The following is a 19,252-nucleotide window of genomic DNA, read 5'->3' as shown; positions in this document are numbered from 1 at the left end:
TTTTGGGAGCTGATGAAAAATACCATTCTAGAGCACTGGAAAGATGGAGCTGATAAAGTGTTGAATGGAATTACATTGGATTGCCTATATTCAGTGCACTGCAAAGTGAAGGTTCCAACATGTTCTTTCCACCAACCATAGTCTAATGTGGAGGCCGTGAATTTGAGCTTGAGATCATATGAATTTGATGAGCCTTCTCTGCCATGTTGGCTTGACATAGTTAAGTCAATTACATTGACTGAAGTGCTCAACTAGTACTTATTTTATTGGTCTCTAAAGGATGAAAGGCAAAGTCCACCTCAGTGGAATTTGAACTCAGAATGTAAGGACAGATGAAATACCACTAAGCATTTCACCTGGTGTGCTAACGATTCTGCTAGCTCACTGCCTTTGGATAATATACCATGAGATATTTGTTCCTACGATGACAGTGGTGCGATCATCCTTCCTTTTGGTGTGGACATCTTTCCATGTCAGTAACACGGGGAGAAGAGAGTCCTGCATGCATGATCAACTGCCAATCTTCCACAAATAAGACCTTGTTCAGACCCTACACATACATTTGCATTTGCAGTTCAATGATGAGCCTTGATCAACAGAGGCTTCCATATAATATATTACTTTTGAGAGAGCATGGTACTCAAGTAAATGCCAAGTATGGAAATAAATGTAGGCCATTTGTTAGAATCTATCAAGTTTTGCTGTTAAGAAGAAAATTATGGGCTGATTTTGATAGCATTTATAGTATTGTCAAATTATAAACGCACATACATTTTTACACTTACAATTATATTCACAATCTCAATCACACAAACACATTCATAATCACACATGCACAACAACACCTACACCTTCATATTCCCAATCACATACAGACCGTCAGGACAGACACATATCTCTAGTTACACACACACACACACACACACACACACACACACACAAATGAACATTCAGTTACATACTCATATCCACAATAACATACAAATATTTGCAGTGAGACATACACACGTTTACAGTTACACATATAATACATAAATTCAATTTCTCCTTATCTCTTACACATACACAATATACCTCGAAGGTACCAGAAATTACTTACCTCAAATGAATTCAAGGGATCCATTTCTAAACCAAAATCAACTTTATGGTCGTTTAAAATTCTATAAATTAATTAATTAGTAATAATAATAATAATAATAATGATGATGATGATGATGATGATGATGATGATGATGATGATGATGTTGATGATTTCTTTATTCATCACTAAGGGTTCATACAAAGACAGAACAGGACAATACAATATATGACATGATATGATTACATAAAGGTATGTAAACAGTAAGATAACAAAAACAAAAAAACTAAAATTTCAAACAAGAAAATATTTCTCAAAATGAGAGAAACTGCTAAAGGCTGCCCGTGAAAACCCCACAAAACCACAGTTTCCCAGACCACTTGAGCAAGTGCCCTCTCCCCATCCTCCTCCCTCAATCAACAGTTGTATGCTCAGTATAGGCCCATTCACTCAGATGATTCTAGCCACATTCACCCATCTTTCCACAAATAGGTTGGAAGACAGGATTACCCACCCCACCTTCAATTTCCTTTTCAAGTGGAATTTGAGAAAATTGATGAGGGTTTGACTAAAAAGGAATATATTTGCCTTCATCCCTTTCAATCTGGTCCACCGCACTACTAAAGGCCACCAGACAGATGGTGGGATGATCTTCAAGATAGACTCAGCAGATAACCAAATTTGCCCCACATCTGACAGCATCCTACACCACTGTTGAACAGCATGGACTGCCTCTCCGGGTGCCAAGCTGCAGGCCCACTGACTTTTATTGGTTGATTTTTGCTCCTGTCACTGCCTGGCATTCATTTAGGGCAGTGTCAATCAGGTCTCCGTGCCTGGGGTTTGACACTATGACAAGGTAATGTCACCTGCATATGCTGACACAGTTATTCCATGCCCTAGTTTGCACAGGACACCCCTCAATGTCTCCAGTTTCTGTATGCACTGACTCTAGTTCTAGGGTCAATAATACATACAGAAGAAACAAGAGGGAATAACCTTGACAAACTGAGTGCATCATACCAATTGGTTCTGATAGGCAACCACTCACCCAAACAACCAAGCAGATGTCTCTGTACCTTGTGACAATCCTGCCATAGAAGACGAGACCAAATATAACTAATTTGACAAGTTGCAAAGTATTGGTATTTAACCCTATTAAAGGGATTTCATTGATCAGGACCAAACCCATGTCAGGTCCTTTACCTGGCCTCTTTATTATGTATTGCATGAAGTGGAGGTTATTTTGGATGGATCTGCTTGGGATGGCAAACATTTGCACATCACTAATCAGACCATCAACAACAAGCACCAACCTCTTTACTAACATCTTGGCCAAAATTTTGAAATCTACTGTAAGCAGAGTTGTGGGCCTAAAATTTTCTGTTTGATTCTCTTTGTGTGGGTCATTTCTCTGCCAGCTTACTGCCTAATAATAATAATAATAAGAAGAAGAAGAAGAAGAAGAAGAAGAAGAAGAAGAAAAAGAAGAAGAAGAAGAAGAAGAAGAAGAAGAAGAAGAAGAAGAAGAAGAAGAAGAAGAAGAAGAAGAAGAAGAAGAAGAAGAAGAAGAAGAAGAAGAAGAAGAAGAAGAATGGTTCTAGATTTTGGCACAAGGCCAGCAATTTTGAGGGAGGCAGTAAGTCAATTACATCAACCCCAGTGCTTAACTGGTACTTATTTTATCAACCTCAAAAAGATGAAAGACAAAATCAATCTCAGCAGAATTTGAACTTAGAATGTAAAGAAAAATGAAATGCTGCTAAGCATTTTGCCTGGCTTGTTAACAATTCTGCCAGCTCACTGCCTTAATAATAATAATAATAATAATAATAATAATAATAATAATAATAATAATAATAATAATAATAACAAAATACAAAGACCTGGAAATAGAGACAAAATACAAAGACCTGGAAATAGAGATAACTCGAATGTGGAATCTAAAAACAGAAACAATTCCTATCATAGTAGGTGCCTTAGGTATAATAAAAAAATATTCAGACAAATACATAACAAAAACACCAGGACTTACAAATATATATAACATACAGAAAATTGCACTACTGGGTACTGCCCACATTCTACGCAAAACACTTTCAATACAGTAACCATAAGAGCACCACAGCAAACCACAGCCCATACCCAAGGCGCACAGAGCTGCGCTCGGTAGTGAAGTGAAAGCACGTTATAAAAATAAAACTACTGAATAATAATAATAATAATAATAATAATAATAATAATAATAATAATAATAATATGGCTGAAGTTCAAAAGATAGTGCTCATGGGAACTGCCCATATCCTATGTAAAATACTGTCTATGTGATCTCAAATTTTAAAGCAAACACATAATTTTCTTATGGTTTCTTAAACATTCACTTGAACAAAACTGTACAAATCCAAATATATGGTACCCTAGGCATAACACCTACATGAACTTCTAACTTGTTGTCTCTTGAGGTCTCTGGGTGAGACTTGGATCCAACTTGTACAAATGCAAAACAAAAGTCAAACATAAAATAATAATAATAATAATAATAATAATAATAATAATAATAATAATAGTAGTAGTAGTAGTAGTAGTAGTAGTAGTAGTAGCAGTAGTAGTAGTAGTAGTAGTAGTAGTAGTAGTAACTAGCTGGACCCGTGAAAAGATAAAATGTAAGCATCTGTAAGTTGTGTGCTGGTGCCATGAAAAATGTTTCAATATTGTAACAATTACAGAATATATTAGGTTGTCAAGAAAGTTCTTGCGGGTTTTAACCTTTAAATTCAGATGCACATATCTCGGCTCAAACAAAACTTTATTAATCAAAATAAACACCATCAGAATCAACACACCTTTGCCAACGCGAAACAAGTTTATTTATGCCAGTAGCATAGAAATCCTGCGTTCTGGTGGCAATGAAGTCGTTGAAGGCGTGTTTGGCATTGTCTTGGTTTTTGAAGCATTTCTCACGCAGGAAGTTATTGAGATGCTTGAAAAAGTGGTAGTCAGTAGGCGAGAGGTCTGATGAGTATGGCGGATGAAGCAGAGTTTCGTAGCCCAATTCGTTCAACTTCTGCAGGGTCAATTGTGCCACATGCGGCCAAGCGTTGTTGTGGAGAAGAATTGGTCCTTTCCTATTGACCAATGCTGTCTGTTGTTGTCAGAGTTACTTATGCATTTCATCCATTTGCTGACAGTACTTCTCCATCATAATGGTTTCACCTGGATCTAAAAAGCTGTGATGGATGAGACCGGCTGCAGACCACCAAACAGTCACCATGACCTTCTTTTGGTGCAACTTTGGCTTCGGGAAGTGCCGTGGAGCTTCATTGGCATCTAACCATTGAGCTGAGTGTCACCAGTCACTGTAAAGAATCCACTTTTCATTGCAAGTCACAATCCGGTCAAGAAACAGGTCATTATTGTTGTGTAAAAGAAGGGAAGATGACACTTCAAAATAGCGTTTCTTTTGGTTGTCGTTCAATTCATGTGGCACTCATTTCTCAAGTATTTTTGTTTTTCCAATCTCTTTCAAGTGGTTGGAAATTGTCATATACATTACGTCTAATTCAGAAGCAAGCTCTCGAACAGTTGTGCGTGGATTGGCTTCGACTAAGACTCTTAGTTGATCATTGTCAACATCCGATGGCCAACCACTATGCTTATCATCTTCAAGACTCTCGTCACTGCTATGAAATTTCTTGAACCATCATTGTACTGTATGTTCATTAGTGATTCCTGGGCCAAATGCATCATTGATATCGTGAACTGTTTCAGCAGCTTTTTGGCCTAGCTTGAACTGGAATAAGAAAATTGTGCAAATTTGCTTTTTGTCCATGTTGTATTCAACGTTCTGGAAAAAATGGCCTAATTATTCAAAAGGAAAAAGGGTAACATGATTAGATAGAGCGAAAAACGGGCTTTAAAATGACACATAAAGTCAAAGTAATTTACAAAAATTAATTTGAAAATATATAATTTAAAACTAAAATTAAAAATCGTGCAAGAACTTTCTTGAAAACCTAACAGAAAGAAGGGTAAAACTGATAACTGTATAATCCAACCAAAATATCTCAGTTACACAAATGTAAACAGAATTACTATTTAACCTTAAAATACATCGTACATATTCAAAGAACCTTCATGGTTTAATGGTACAGAATGTTTTTCTGGCATTCTTTTATTCTTTTACTTGTTTCAGTCATTTGACGGTGGCCATGCTGGAGCACCACTCTTTATTTGAAGAATTCGACCACTGGATTTATTCCCTGTAAGCCTGGTGCTTATTCTATCAATCACCTCTGCTGGACAGCTAAGTTACAGGGACACAAACACACCAACATTGGTTGTCAAGCAATGGTGGTTGGGGGACAAACACACACACACACACACACACACACGCACACACATATATATATATAAATTCACTCATGAGGCTTTGGTTGGCGTGATTCCATATAGTAGAAAATACTCTTTAAAGTAGAGTTGAATTTCGTGTAGCCTCCTGTTAGCAACTTTTCTAAACCCCCCCCCCCCCATTTTGTAGGGGGTGTTACCCATTTTTCTGGACTCTTTTCACAGCTATATCCAGTTCGAAATTTGCATTAGTTTTTGTATGAAAAAAAAAGGAAGTGGGGCTTGTTTGTAGTTTGTAGAGAAAACATTAAACATGTCTGAAAAAAAAAACACATGGTCTTTCCTTTCCAACTAAAAGACTTGAAGAACTATGAAAGAGAGTGAATAAGTACCAGGGGTGGGGGAAAAAAGAGAGAACTAACACTCAATTGTTTTAGAACTCCCAGAATAAAAACGTAAACACCTCCTGAAAGACTTTCCCTCTATTCATTACTAAATGTCTTTCCCTCTTCTTCATCGCTAAAAGTAAAGAAGCTAGAAAAAATCGATCGTATTTCAGTCTAATTGTCATTGTAAATAACTGAAGCTTTCCTTTCTCTGTCTCTATCGCTTCACTCCTTTTCTCTACGGTTAAGAGAGTGAAGGTGCATGGCTCAGTGGTTATGTGTATTCGGCCCTCTATCATAAAGTCATGAGCACGATACCCTGCAGTGCGCTGTGTTCTTGAGCGAGGTACTCTACTTCACCTTGCTGCAGTCCACTCAGCTGGCAAAAGCAAAAATGAGTTGTAGCTGTAATTCAAAGGGGCCAGCCTTGTCACATTCTGTGTGAGGCTGAATCGCCCTGAGAACTACCTGATGGTATGCATATCTGCGGAGTACTCAGCCACTTGCACGTTAATTTTACAAGCAGACTGTTCCATTGATCAGATGAACAAGAACCTTGTTGTTGTAAGCAACAGAGTGCCATTTTCAAAAAAGAGTGAAAGGAAAGGAAATGTTTCATAGCGTAAGGTAAAAATGTCAAGTGTTTAGTATAAGCAGTGAAAGCCAAGACGAAATAATTGCTATTCTGTCGTGTATTTGGCCTCGACTCACGCTCAGTTTAATAACTACAGCCTGTGCATCAGTGTTTATCTGAGGGCTTGGTCCTCGGATCTGTGAAACCCACAAATGCTGCTGTTAAGACCGGATTAACACCCATAGTGACCCTAATGACTAAAAAGATTTTCCTGCCTCTATATAGGATTTTTTTTTGTTTTCTTTCCACCACTTGAAGGTTTATCTTGCTGCAATCCACTCAGCTGGCCAAATTGAGTTGTAGCTGTAATTCAAAGGGGCCAGTCTTGTCACATTCTGTGTGAGGCTGAATCTCCCTGAGAACTATGTTAATGGTATACATGTCTGTGGAGCACTCAGCCACTTGTGAGTTCATTTTATCTTCTTGTGGTAATGAAAAGTGAAAGTGACATCTAATATTTGCTGTAGTTATTTAACAATGTCTCTATGTTTCTGTATCAACTTTTCTTTTGATCGATGTATCTACTGTCTCTCTCATTTCCTCTGTATCCCTCCTCTCTCCTGCTATTACTTTAACAATGTGTGTATGTATCTATGTATCTACTTTTCTTGCGATGTGATAAACATTTAAAAACACAAAACGAACACAGTCACCACTCACTGTCTTTCTCTCTGTCCTCCTCTCTCCCACTTTGCCACTCACTTCTTCCTTTGAAGTAAGTGTGACACATACCACAGGTACATATGTACCAAAACAACAAGTTGGCTCATTAATATTATTGATAACGATAATGGTGGTTGTGGTTACTAAATTACTGGCACAAAGCCAACAATTTTGAGGGTAGGAGATCAGTTGATACCATTGACCACACTACTTTATCTTATCAATGGATGAGATACAAAGGCAGAAGATAGACAAAAAGTGAGGGTTTACATGGGAAATTGAATGATTAAAAAGAAAAGCATGAAATACAAATAAGAAATGATGAAGCAATCCTCCTAATACAGAGAATATCTAAGGCCAACTGAGAAACACAACCAGTCTAAAATTGCAATAAACACCAAGAGCAAATGCCTGGCCTGATCAAAGAGGAAAGTGTTTGTCCTCAAACTTTCCAGTTTCATCCATCACACAACTTCTTTTGCTATAGTGATCAACCAGTGGAATACTACCTTCATGACCCAGTTAAAGGAAGGTAGTGTGACAATCATTTCATCCACCACAGAATCTCTTTTGCTATAGTGATCAACCAGAAAAAAAAACTGCTTTTCTGACCCAGTTAAAGAAGGGCATGGAACAATCATCATTATGACCTCAGCTGATAACTAAATCTATCTCACATGCAAAAGCAGCAGTTCAGGATAACCTCACACAAGTCAGCAATGCTGAGACACATGCAGAATGGTTTAGTCATACATTACCATCTTAATAAAAAAAAGACACATTGCATAATACAAAAAAATGTATAATGAGCTTACATTTAGAAAAGAGTACAAGAAGAGATAGGAAGCAATAAGTAAAGAAAGCCCTCAATGTAGACAAAAGTACATGCATAATGCACAGGATAATTCACAAGATGTCAAAGAAGTGAATTGTATAAAAGCCATAAAGTGAAAAGGATGTAGGAAGAGCAATGGTGAGTTTCAGGACAAATGGAATATTTTAAGGGTGCAGTGTCCTAACAACTGATGCAGATAATTTATTCCATTATCTTATTATGGTCAGGTTCCAACCTGGGCCGCAGCAACAAAGTCTACCTGCCACACTTCTCGGTCCAACATCACTGCTTTGAGGGCCAAGTGATGTGCAGAGAAAACTTCCATCCACTGTGTCCCTAGGTGGCAGATAGGGGAAAGGCTTTCAGATATGAAGGTTAGCTGTGAACATAAAAATAAATAGTCCTGGACCAAACATACCCAGAGGAGTAAACCTCAATGATAAAAAAATCCCAGTCTTGAATTGTGGAAGGTTGGTATGCGGTGGAGCAAGCTTCAACAAACTGATTCATTGGACATTCATAATTTCTGCTTCACCAAAGGAGAACTTGTGAACTTGTCTCTACTAATGAAGAAATACAATCCTCAGGAGGAGTATATGACCCCTGTCAGTATTAAACTATTAAAAGGCCAAAATGACAAGGTTTACTAATTACTCCATGCTTTAACAGATCAGAATATGAAACAAAAATGTTGTCCAAGATACATGTTTGAAACAAATCACATGGGACAATGTAGGAGCCTCCACATGGTTGCATGACCTGACAAAAACAGTAGCTTAATCTTCCTCATATTATGCTCTCTTCTCTAAAAAAAAAAAGGGCACATTGGATAGTATGAACATTATAGTAGAATAAAAGATTCATTGGTAAGTGGAGAGAAAGAGCAACTGTCCCATATGGACCAAATGCATTTTGTCTGCTTCTGCTGTGGCCATCCAGAATTTTAAAACATGCGGCCAATGAAAGGGCTTGCATGTGGTCATTCATCATGCTAGAAATATGAATCAAAGGCGGCGAGCTGGCAGAATCGTTGGCATGCCGGGCGAAATGCTTAGCGGTATTTCGTCTGCCGTTACGTTCTGAGTTCAAATTCTACTGAGGTCGACTTTACCTTTCATCCTTTCGGGGTCGATAAATTAAGTACCAGTTATGTACTGGGGTTGATGTAATCGACTTAATCCCTTTGTCTGTCCTTGTTTGTCCCCTCTATGTTTAACCCCTTGTGGGCAATAAAGAAATAAGAAATATGAATCAAATCTTCTCCAGATCTCATTCCACCATCTTAAAAAAGAGAGAAGAAAAACAGGAAAAGACACCAGGATAATGTTGTCCTAAATACACTATACCTGAAATAAAACATGATTTGGCCATGGCTAGAATGTCTTTGATGATAGGTTTGTTGACTTAAGGTAAAGCGATAACAACACCAACAACAGTAGCAGTCGACTGACAAAAATGAAATCTGGAAAGTGGAGGGGCTCTATGTCCTCCTGGCTGTCATACAACACCTCAGATGATAACAGCACATTAGAGTGGATAATATAACCCTTGATTTTTTCAATTTCTATCAATCAAATCTACTCATAAGGGTTTGGTCAGACTTGGTAGAAGACACTTGCGCAAGGTGCCATGCAGTGAGACTGAACCTCAAGCCATGTGGTTAGGAAAGAAACTTCTTACCACAGAGCTATGCCTGTGCCTACTGTATGTTTATTTATACATACACATGCTCACACACACACACATCAAAATATAGGAAACTATTAATATACACAATACACACAAACACAAGAAAGAGATTACTTTTATATTTAGCAACTGTAAATAATAAATTAACAAAAGCAATGTGGTATATATATATATATATATATACACATACACATATACACACATACATATATATATATACATATATATATATATATATATATATATATATATATATATATATATATATATATATGACTGGACATATATTTAACTTCATGTAAATACATTACTGTTCTAACATTTAGAGTGTGCTTTCTTTTTTCAGATATATGATCCACTGATTATATATATACATACATGTACGTAAACACACACACACACACACACACACACACACACACACACACTGCACCACTGCATTATGTATACAAAATTATAAAAGACACTTACCAAAAGATTATGCTTGTATAATTGAAGGTACAGCTACTTTGATTTTTGCCTAGTGACAATGGTATGTTGAGACCTAAACTCTTATTATGGCTACACAACTAAGTAACCAGAGAATTCTGGGATATCTCATTGCCTTATTATAAACAACTGAAATAAATTTCCCAGAAGTTGAAAATTTATCTTTAAACATGCATTAATGTCATTCTGTAATTTCTTATCTTAAAGTAAGTGGTGGAGGAGGCCAGGCCATTAAGGAGGAGAGGGAGGAGGAACAAACAAATATACAAGAAATGAAATTCAAGTACTGCCACCCACACATCCCTTTCTTCCCATAGAAACAAGGATTCCAGTGACTGTGGCCAAACTGGGTATCTTTAATTATATCAACCCTTAACCTGTACTGCTTTTATACCTTCATTCTATTGATATTATGCTTATAGTTCTAGGGTCAGTCCTACTGCATGAATGACACCATGGGCAAGTGTCTACCACAGTCATTGGCCAATCAAAGCCTTGTGGATGAATTTGGTAAATGGAAACTCAAAGAAGCCTTTTGTGTGTGTGTGTGTGTGTGTATCTATCTATCTGTCTGTCTGTCTACCTATCTATCTATATATATATTTATATATATATATATATATATATATATATATATATATATATATATATATATATATATATATATATATATATATATATATACATATATATATATATATATATATACATATATGTATATATGGGGGGTGTATATATATATATATATATATATATATATATATATATAAGAAGCTTGCTTCCCAACCACATGGTCCTGGGTTCAGCACTACTGCATGACACCTTGGGCAAGTGTCTCTTACTGTAGCGTCAGGCTGACCAAAGCCTTGTGGATTTGGTAGACAGAAACTGAAAGAAGCCTGCCACATATATATATATCATCCTCATCATCATCATTTAACATCCATTGTCCATGCTGGCATGGGTTGGATGGTTTGATTGGGCTGGCACACTGGAAGGCTACATCAGGATCCAGTCTGATTTGGCATGGTTTTCTATGGCTGGGTGCCCTTTCTAATGCCAACCACTCCAAGAGTGTAATGGGTGCGTTTATGTGCCGTCGGCACAGGTGCCATTTGTGTGACACTGGCTTGATGGGTCTCCTTCTCAAGCATGACATAATGCCAACAGACGTGGTCATTGCCTCCATGAGGCACAACACTCAAAAGGAATTCAGCCTCTTGCCTCTGTGAGGTCCAACGTTCAAAAGATGTTCTTTATGTGCCACCAGCATGGGTGGACTTGGCTTGACAGGTCCTCTTAAGCAGAGCACATTGCCAAAGGTCTTGGTCACCAGTCATTGCTTCTGTGAGGATCAAAGTTTGAAGATCATGCTTCATCACCTCGTCCCATGTCTTCTTGGGTCCACCTCTACCACAGGTTCCCTTCACAGTTAGAGATTGGCACTTCTTTACACAGCTGTCCTCATCCATATGCATCACATGACCATACCAGCGCAGTCATCTCTCTTGCACACCACATCTGATTCCTCTTACGTCCTTGGCTCCCATAGCGTATGTTTCATTGCCATGGGCTATGACAGCTGAGGACATGTGTAGGTTTGAAAGAAATGAAGCCGATATATATATATATGTATGTATATATTTATGTGTGTGTGTCTTTGTGTTTGTCCCTGCACCATTGCTTGACAATATTGTTGGTGTGCTTACATCCCCATAACTTAGCAGTTCGGCAAAAGAGACCAATAGAATAAGTACTAAGCTTACAAAGAATAAGTCCTAGGGTCGATTTATTCGACTAAAAACCTTTTCGGCGATGCTCCAGTATGACCATAGTCAAATGACTGAAACAAGTAAAAGAATAAAAGAATATAAATATACACATGCACACATGTATATGTGTGTGTGTGTATTTTCATGTATCCTCCCCTCCCCCACTACTGCTTGACAACAAGTCTTGGTTTGTTTTCATCCTCTTAAGTTAGCAGTTCATCGAAAATGAAAATAAAAAAAATGTACCAAACTTAAGGTTAAGTACTAGGTTCAAACTGTTCAATTAAAATGCTTCAAGGCAGTACCCCAGTATGGCCACACTCCAATGACCAAAACAAGTAAAAGTTAAAAGATACTGGGTATCCTCAACCATATCAACTCCCTCACCAACCCATACTTTGAGAGATAGAAGAAAGACAAAAGTGATCTCAGCAGGATTCGAATTTACAAGGTACAGCAACATTTTTTTAATATATATCTAGCTGTCTTATATTATTAATTATATATTCTGTCTTATATTATTAATTATATATTCTGTCTTATATTATTAATTATATATTCTGTCTTATATTATTAATTATATATTCTGTCTTATATTATTAATTATATATTCTGTCTTATATTATTAATTATATATTGTCTTATATTATTAATTATATATTTCTAAACACTGTTTAGTTTGGTTTGTATCATTGTTTCTTCCTAAATGATAAATATTTACTGTGTTTTGTTTGATCTATATAGCCTAGTATCCTCCAGTGGAGGCGCAATGGCCCAGTGGTTACGGCAGCGGACTCGCGGTCATAGGATCGCGGTTTCGATTCCCAAACCGGGCGTTGTGAGTGTTTATTGAGCAAAAACACCTAAAGCTCCACGAAGCTCCGGCAGGGGATGGTGGCAAACCCTGCTGTACTGTTCCACCACAACTTTCTCTCACTCTTACTTCCTGTTTCTGTTGTACCTGTAATTCAAAGGGTCAGCCTTGTCACACTCTGTGTCACGCTGAATATCCCCGAGAGCTATGTTAAGGGTACACGTGTCTGTGGAGTGCTCAGCCACTTGCACGTTAATTTCACGAGCAGGCTGTTCCGTTGATCGGATCAACTGGAACCCTCAACGTCGTAAGCGACGGAGTGCCAACAACAACAACAAGTATCCTCCGATTTCCCATACTAATTTCTATTGTTCTTATTCTGTCTTCCTCTCTCTCATCATAATTTTTACTTTCATTTTATTTTTATTTTTGTTGATATTGATTGCTATGTTTTGAAAACAATATCTGCAAACTCCTCTCTCATCTCATTAAACTTTCTTCTTTTTTACCTCCATTATTAATATTTCCAGGTTATTAACAATAAACCGTCTCACTCTCTCTCTCTCTCTTTCTCTATCATATTATGCACAATCTTAATTTCCACCACCACTACCCACTGCTTTCTTTTTAATATCTTACAAAATCTCATTTCTTCCCTTTTATTAAGAACTATTTTATTAATTTATTGTTTTCCATACTTTAATATCTGAAGATGGCTTTTTGTATACTGAAGTTGAAGAATCAATGTATCCATGATATTCTGTACATTTGATGAATTAGCCTTCTATATCTGTATTAGCTTGTAAAATGTAAATAGTACTATGTAATTTATATCATATACACTAGTGCAGACATATATGAGGTGGTATCAAAGGATTCCTGGACTAGTTGTTTAAAAAAAAATAATTTAACATCCTCTCCTTCGAAATAGTCACCTTGCACAGTAATACACTGATCCTAGTGTTCTTGCCACTTTTGGAATCCAGCCTGGAAGTCGTTTTCTGTAAGCGAGTCAAGGACCTTCTGCGATTTGCTCTGGATCTCATCAATGGTGTCAAAATGATGACCTTTGAGCTGTATTTTCATCTTGGGGAAGAGATGGAAATCTGCAGGTGCTAAATCTGGTGAATAGCATGGGTGCAGAAGTAATACCACGTTGTTTTGGGTGAGAAATTCATGAGTGAGGAGAGCTCAGTGAAGAAGCCAGTTCATTGCGCTCCACAGATCCACTTGCTTTTACTCAATGTTCTCCCTCAATCGCTTCAAAACGTCACAGTAGAACTCACAATTGACTTTTTGGTCCTGGGGTCATCTGCTGTAGTCCCTGTAGCCTCCCACTGCCACCTGTGGTGTAGGAGTGTGACCCTAATATTAAGAGTATTTTCGTTAACACCCTTAGCCCATGAGCAGAGGCAGGATGCTCAATGCAGGGACAACAGCAGATGCCCAGTGGGAGGCCAATGTGAAACCAAGGGGGTTGTTTACAAAGCTTAGGTGGTATCTGACCCTGATAGAAGCAGCAGCTTTCCCAACTACTACAGGAATGGCAGTATTAATGGCAACAGCAGCAACTCTAAAATAAATAGCAGCAACACCATTGATCATGATAATGCTAATAAGGATAACAACAACAACAGCAGCCACCAATATAGCGTTGATAACAGCTCCAACAGCAACGATGATGGCTGTAACCAGCAACAGCACCAAAACCAACACCACCGCCAATGATACCCCCTACATCAGCTTTAATGATGCCAACACCAACAGCAGCAGCACCAGCAACAGCAGAAGTAGCAGCATTGCCAGTAGCAGTATATGAAGATGTATTGGATATTCCAGAAACACCTTCCCAACCACAGATCTTCATTTAGGATCCCAGACAGATGATACACTACACCCTTTGCCAACCATGTGTGGCACCTGAAGGACAAATGGACTCCACACATAATCTTATGGAAGATCCAAGAAAATTCAGGCCCCTACATCAACAGGAGTAAGCATAACAAGCTGTGCATAGCTGAAATAGATGAGAATATTAAAGAATTCCCTCGACCCAGGGAACATCTTAAATTCCAGGACAGAAGTCTTCGGACCCTTATTACACTTCAGGAGATTCCTACTCAAGTCCTGGGGCACACAAGCCAACCGGGTCAATTTCAGATAGCAGTCTAAGGGAGACAATCCCTTGTGCTAAACTCTTCTCTTTGTCCATGTGTTCAACAAGTAGCTATGAAGTCTTTTCTCCCTCCACTTTCAAGAGAGGTTATAGACCACTGGCCATTAGGGTCTGAAGAGACGCTGTAAAGCTAAACACTTTATGGACATGAAACCTTGGGTAACCCCATAGACAGGCCATAATTATCTTTATCTAAATACTATACTACTGTATAACTTAGAGTGTGCTTCTCTTTCAGATTTATGATTTATTGACTATATATATATATATATATATATATATATATATATATATATAGGAGTGGCTGTGTAGTAAGTAGCTTGCTTACCAACCACATGGTTCCGGGTTCATTCCCTCTGCGTGGCACCTTGGGCAAGTGTCTTCCACTATAGCCTCGGGCTGACCAAAGCCTTGTGAGTGGATTTGGTAGACGTAAACTGAAAGAAGCCTGTCATATATATGTATATATATATATCTATATATATATATATATCTATATATATATATATATATCTATATATATATATATATATATATATATATATATACATTATTATAAAATATGGTAATTAATCATATATTAATTAATATCGATTAATTATCAGGAGGTCAGCACATCTAAAGAATCAAAGAGATTCAGATGTGATCTATTTCTAGCACATTAATTGTCCACGTTAGTAGTCGACGTTATTTTTAAAAATGTACCTTAATCCCCTGAGATTGCAGATATTATTTCTGAATCTCTTTGATTCTTTAGATGTGCTGGCCTCCTGATAATTAATCGATATTAATTAATATATGATTAATTACCATATTTTATAATAATGTATTACCCATTGCCAATCTCTCATACTGAATATATACGACGCAGTAAATATTTTCTGCGGATATATTCCTGGAATTGGCGCGCCAAAACGAAGACTTCTGAATTTTACCATTAAGCTGTAATTAGCAGAACCATATACACGCGCACCCATGGCGGTGGGCTACTTTGTATACGATTCTGATGATTGCGGTTACATTACAAATCAGGTTGAAGAGGAATGGAGAATCGGTAAGATTTGTTAAATCCGAAACCAGTACCTGTTTAATAGTGTTTTTTTAGGTGTTTTAAATGTCTTGCCCGCTTACGTTTTGGTATACTGCTATATTTCATGCTGAGAGCAATTTAGGTCTTAATAGACACAAGATGTGATCTATTTCTAGCACATTAATTGTCCACGTTAGTGGTCAACGTTATTTTTAAAAATATATATATATATATGTATGTCTGTGTGTATTCTGGCCGCAGTCAAATGAATGAAACAAGTGAAAGAGTAAAGAGTATATATGTTTATGCATGTCTGTTTATCTGTATTTTCCACATCATATCAGTCACTTATTTCTTTGTCATCTCTTTTTTCTTATTACTGCTCTGTACTCAAATAACACTTCATTCAGAAAAATGTATACGGAGTTCTACACCAAGTTATTAGTATCACAATGCCTAAGCAAAATATATATAAACATACATATACATACACAAATATACATACATACACATAAATATACACATACACATAGATAGGTAGATAGATATACAAATATACACGCACACACATACGACCATATATGTACATCAAATTTTTGAAACAAAAGTAAATAAAGAAAATAACAACAAAATAAACATCTTTTCCTTACTGTTGGAAAGCAGACTCATTTAATGCTGCCTCATATAACATCTGCCGGGCCATCTGTATGCTAAGATGCGATTTCCTTACCCTCACCTTTGAATCTTGAGTTTTGGTGAGCTACAATGATAAAAATTATATATATACGGAAACTGAAAGAAGCCTGTTGTGTGTGTGTGTGTGTGTGTGTGTGTGTGTGTGTGTGTGTGTGTTTGTGTCTCCTTGTGTCTGTGTTTGTTCCCCACCACCGCTGGACAACAGGTACTGATGTCTTTAGATTCCCATAACTTACCGGTTCGGCAAAAGAAACCAATAGAATAACTATCAGATTTTTAAAAATAAGTACTGGGATCAATTCCTTTGTGACAGGGAACATGGCTGCAGTCTAATGACTAAAATAGGTAAAAGATAAAAAAAAAAAAGGTAATATATATATATATATATATATATATATATATATATACACACATACAGGGTGCAATGGGTAAATTGTCACTATTCTATATTTTCATGCATGTGCATTGTTTCATTATATTTCAAGCATGTGCACTGTTTGTTTTTGATTTTGTTGACTACAAGTATAGTAGGGCCAGTTGGGCACTGTCTGTGAGAAAAACAGCACCATGACACAATTCACTCTGCCAGAAATTTAGAAACGGCATGCTGTGCTGCTTGGCATTTGCACCAGAAGCTCCAATATGAACATTTCAGAGCATTTGGATGTCAATCTGAGGACAGTGCAGAGGATTTGGAATGAGTTGGATGAGTCTAATGGTGATTAGGAAGGTATGGCAATTCGGAAAACTCACTCTGATTGTTCTGAGAAGAAAACAACTCCTGAATTTGTTGGTGAGATCCAGGCCATGATTGCCAACGATCCCTCCAAGTCAATCAGGTCCATCGCCAGGAACATGGGAGTGTCTGAGTTTCTTATCAAGCAGGTAGTGCATGAAGACATTCAGTATTCCACATACAAGATGAGAAAGGGCTAATTTTTATCCCAAGCCATCTAAAACAAGAGGAAAGACCATGCTATGAAGCTTTTGAACAAGCTCAAGTTTCCCCTCCAACCAAACATGTTTTGGTTTCTCTCAGACGAGAAAAATTTCTGCTAGGATCAGATGATGAACACATAAAACAACCTTGCCGTGTCTCCAAAACATTCCAGCTACTGAAAGTCCTATAACAATGGAAGAGTGGCAACGTATACAGACCTAACCAGGTGGAAGCACACTTTTACAAATATGCACGTAGGTGACAGGAATCTTACCCTAGCATCACTGTTGTGTCTTCCTATGACAGGGATCAACTCTGGTGGAGATGCTTGTGACTGAGCAGCCCCTTTTAGGGAGAGCAGTACTCACATGAATTCCTAGGAAAGTACACTAGACATATCAATCCAGCAGAAGTTACAACTTCCATTTGTCACCTTTGCTTTAAACTATGCAGATCTGCAAAAGGACTGAATAGACATCTGACAGGTCATGGATAGAAAGTCAGAAATGTCATTAACAACAAGGAAGCATAACAAGACAGCAATCATCAGTGAAGATGGAGCAATCACCACACATGCACACACACACACACACGTCTATGTGAAAGTCTTTGTGTCTGTGTTTACCACTCTCAACCAATCACTTGACAACTGGTTTTATTTACATCCTTGTAACTTAGCAGTTCAGCAAAAGAAACTGATACAAGAAGAGCCAAACTTTGAAAAAAAATGAAACATAAGTACTGGGCCAATTTGTTAGACTAAAACCTTTTAAGGTGTTGCCCCAGCATGGTCACAATCCAATGACTGAAACAAGTAAAAGATTAAAAGACAAAAGCAAGATTACAAAGCCTCACTATGCATTAAATAAAAATGTAAATATATTTTTTTCTATGCTATTGATGTGTGGGGAAAAAAAAAGAAAGGAAGTTTTCTGATAAACTATTTCATAGTTTGTTGACCTCAAGAATGATGCACCTGGCTTCCTTTCACCAACATTTGAACAAAAGGACACTAATGAGGGCCACAACAAGCAGAAACCTAAGTTTCAAACATATTACACACAGCCACCCAACCAATTACTATTGCTGTTCTTGGAAACTTTGTTTTCCATGGTAAAAAGAAGTAAATTTAAGAGAAACAGAAACCAATTCCAACAACAATAACTCTTAAGTAAAATTAGAAGTTTCGATGAGAACCTGGGTTTGCAAAGACCACTGGAAACCTATACCATATTAAGTACACAAAAATTGATGAAGAGTGATACTGTGTTTCAAAAGGTTTGCTTTCTAACCACATGGTCCTGGCACCTTGTGAAAGTGTCTTTCACTAATGGCTCTTTGAACAAATAACTTCTATTATTGCCCCAAGCTGACCTAAACCTTACAAGTGGATTTGGTGGATGGAAACTGAAAGAAGCTTATTGTATACATGTATATCTATGTGTGTGTATGTGTCTTTATGTTTGTGCTTGCCCCCCACCGCAAGTTGACAACCGGTGTTGGTTTATATCACCATAACTTAGCAGTTTGGCAAATAGATACCAATAAAATAAGTACCAAACTTTAAAAAAATACAAAAACTAAGTACTGGGGTTGATTTGTTCAATTAAACCCTTGTAGGTGGTGCTCCAGCATAGCCACAGTCCAATGACTGAAACAAGTACAAAATTACATTAAAATTTAAAAAAACAAAAGCACATAAA

General features: G+C 37.3%; 2 protein-coding genes and 1 pseudogene across 4 annotated transcripts in view; all 3 read right to left on the bottom strand.

Annotated features, from left to right (window-relative positions):
• The window catches only part of LOC106879130 (uncharacterized), a 66,942-nt gene extending 56,691 nt beyond the window's left edge, over positions 1–10,251 (bottom strand). The window contains exon 1 of the mRNA XM_052976356.2: positions 10,104–10,251. The gene's annotated coding sequence lies outside the window, so the exon portion shown is untranslated. The remainder of the gene's footprint in view (positions 1–10,103) is intronic.
• LOC149131104 (uncharacterized) overlaps positions 1–19,252 on the bottom strand; it is a 35,986-nt gene that overhangs the window by 7,669 nt on the left and 9,065 nt on the right. For all 3 annotated transcript variants that reach the window (XM_089342322.1, XM_089342324.1, XM_089342323.1), the window contains exons 5-6: positions 16,564–16,673; positions 1,100–1,160 (exon numbers count right to left, since the gene is read on the bottom strand). In XM_089342322.1, the coding sequence (XP_089198448.1) occupies positions 1,100–1,160; positions 16,564–16,673 (171 nt within the window). The remainder of the gene's footprint in view (positions 1–1,099; positions 1,161–16,563; positions 16,674–19,252) is intronic.
• Positions 3,476–4,907, bottom strand: LOC149131105 (histone-lysine N-methyltransferase SETMAR pseudogene; annotated as a pseudogene).

Source organism: Octopus bimaculoides, chromosome 25, assembly GCF_046866305.1.
Source record: "Octopus bimaculoides isolate indiv1 chromosome 25, ASM4686630v1, whole genome shotgun sequence".
Classification (NCBI taxonomy): Eukaryota; Metazoa; Mollusca; class Cephalopoda; order Octopoda; family Octopodidae; genus Octopus; species Octopus bimaculoides.
This window is presented reverse-complemented; position numbering and strand designations above follow the sequence as displayed.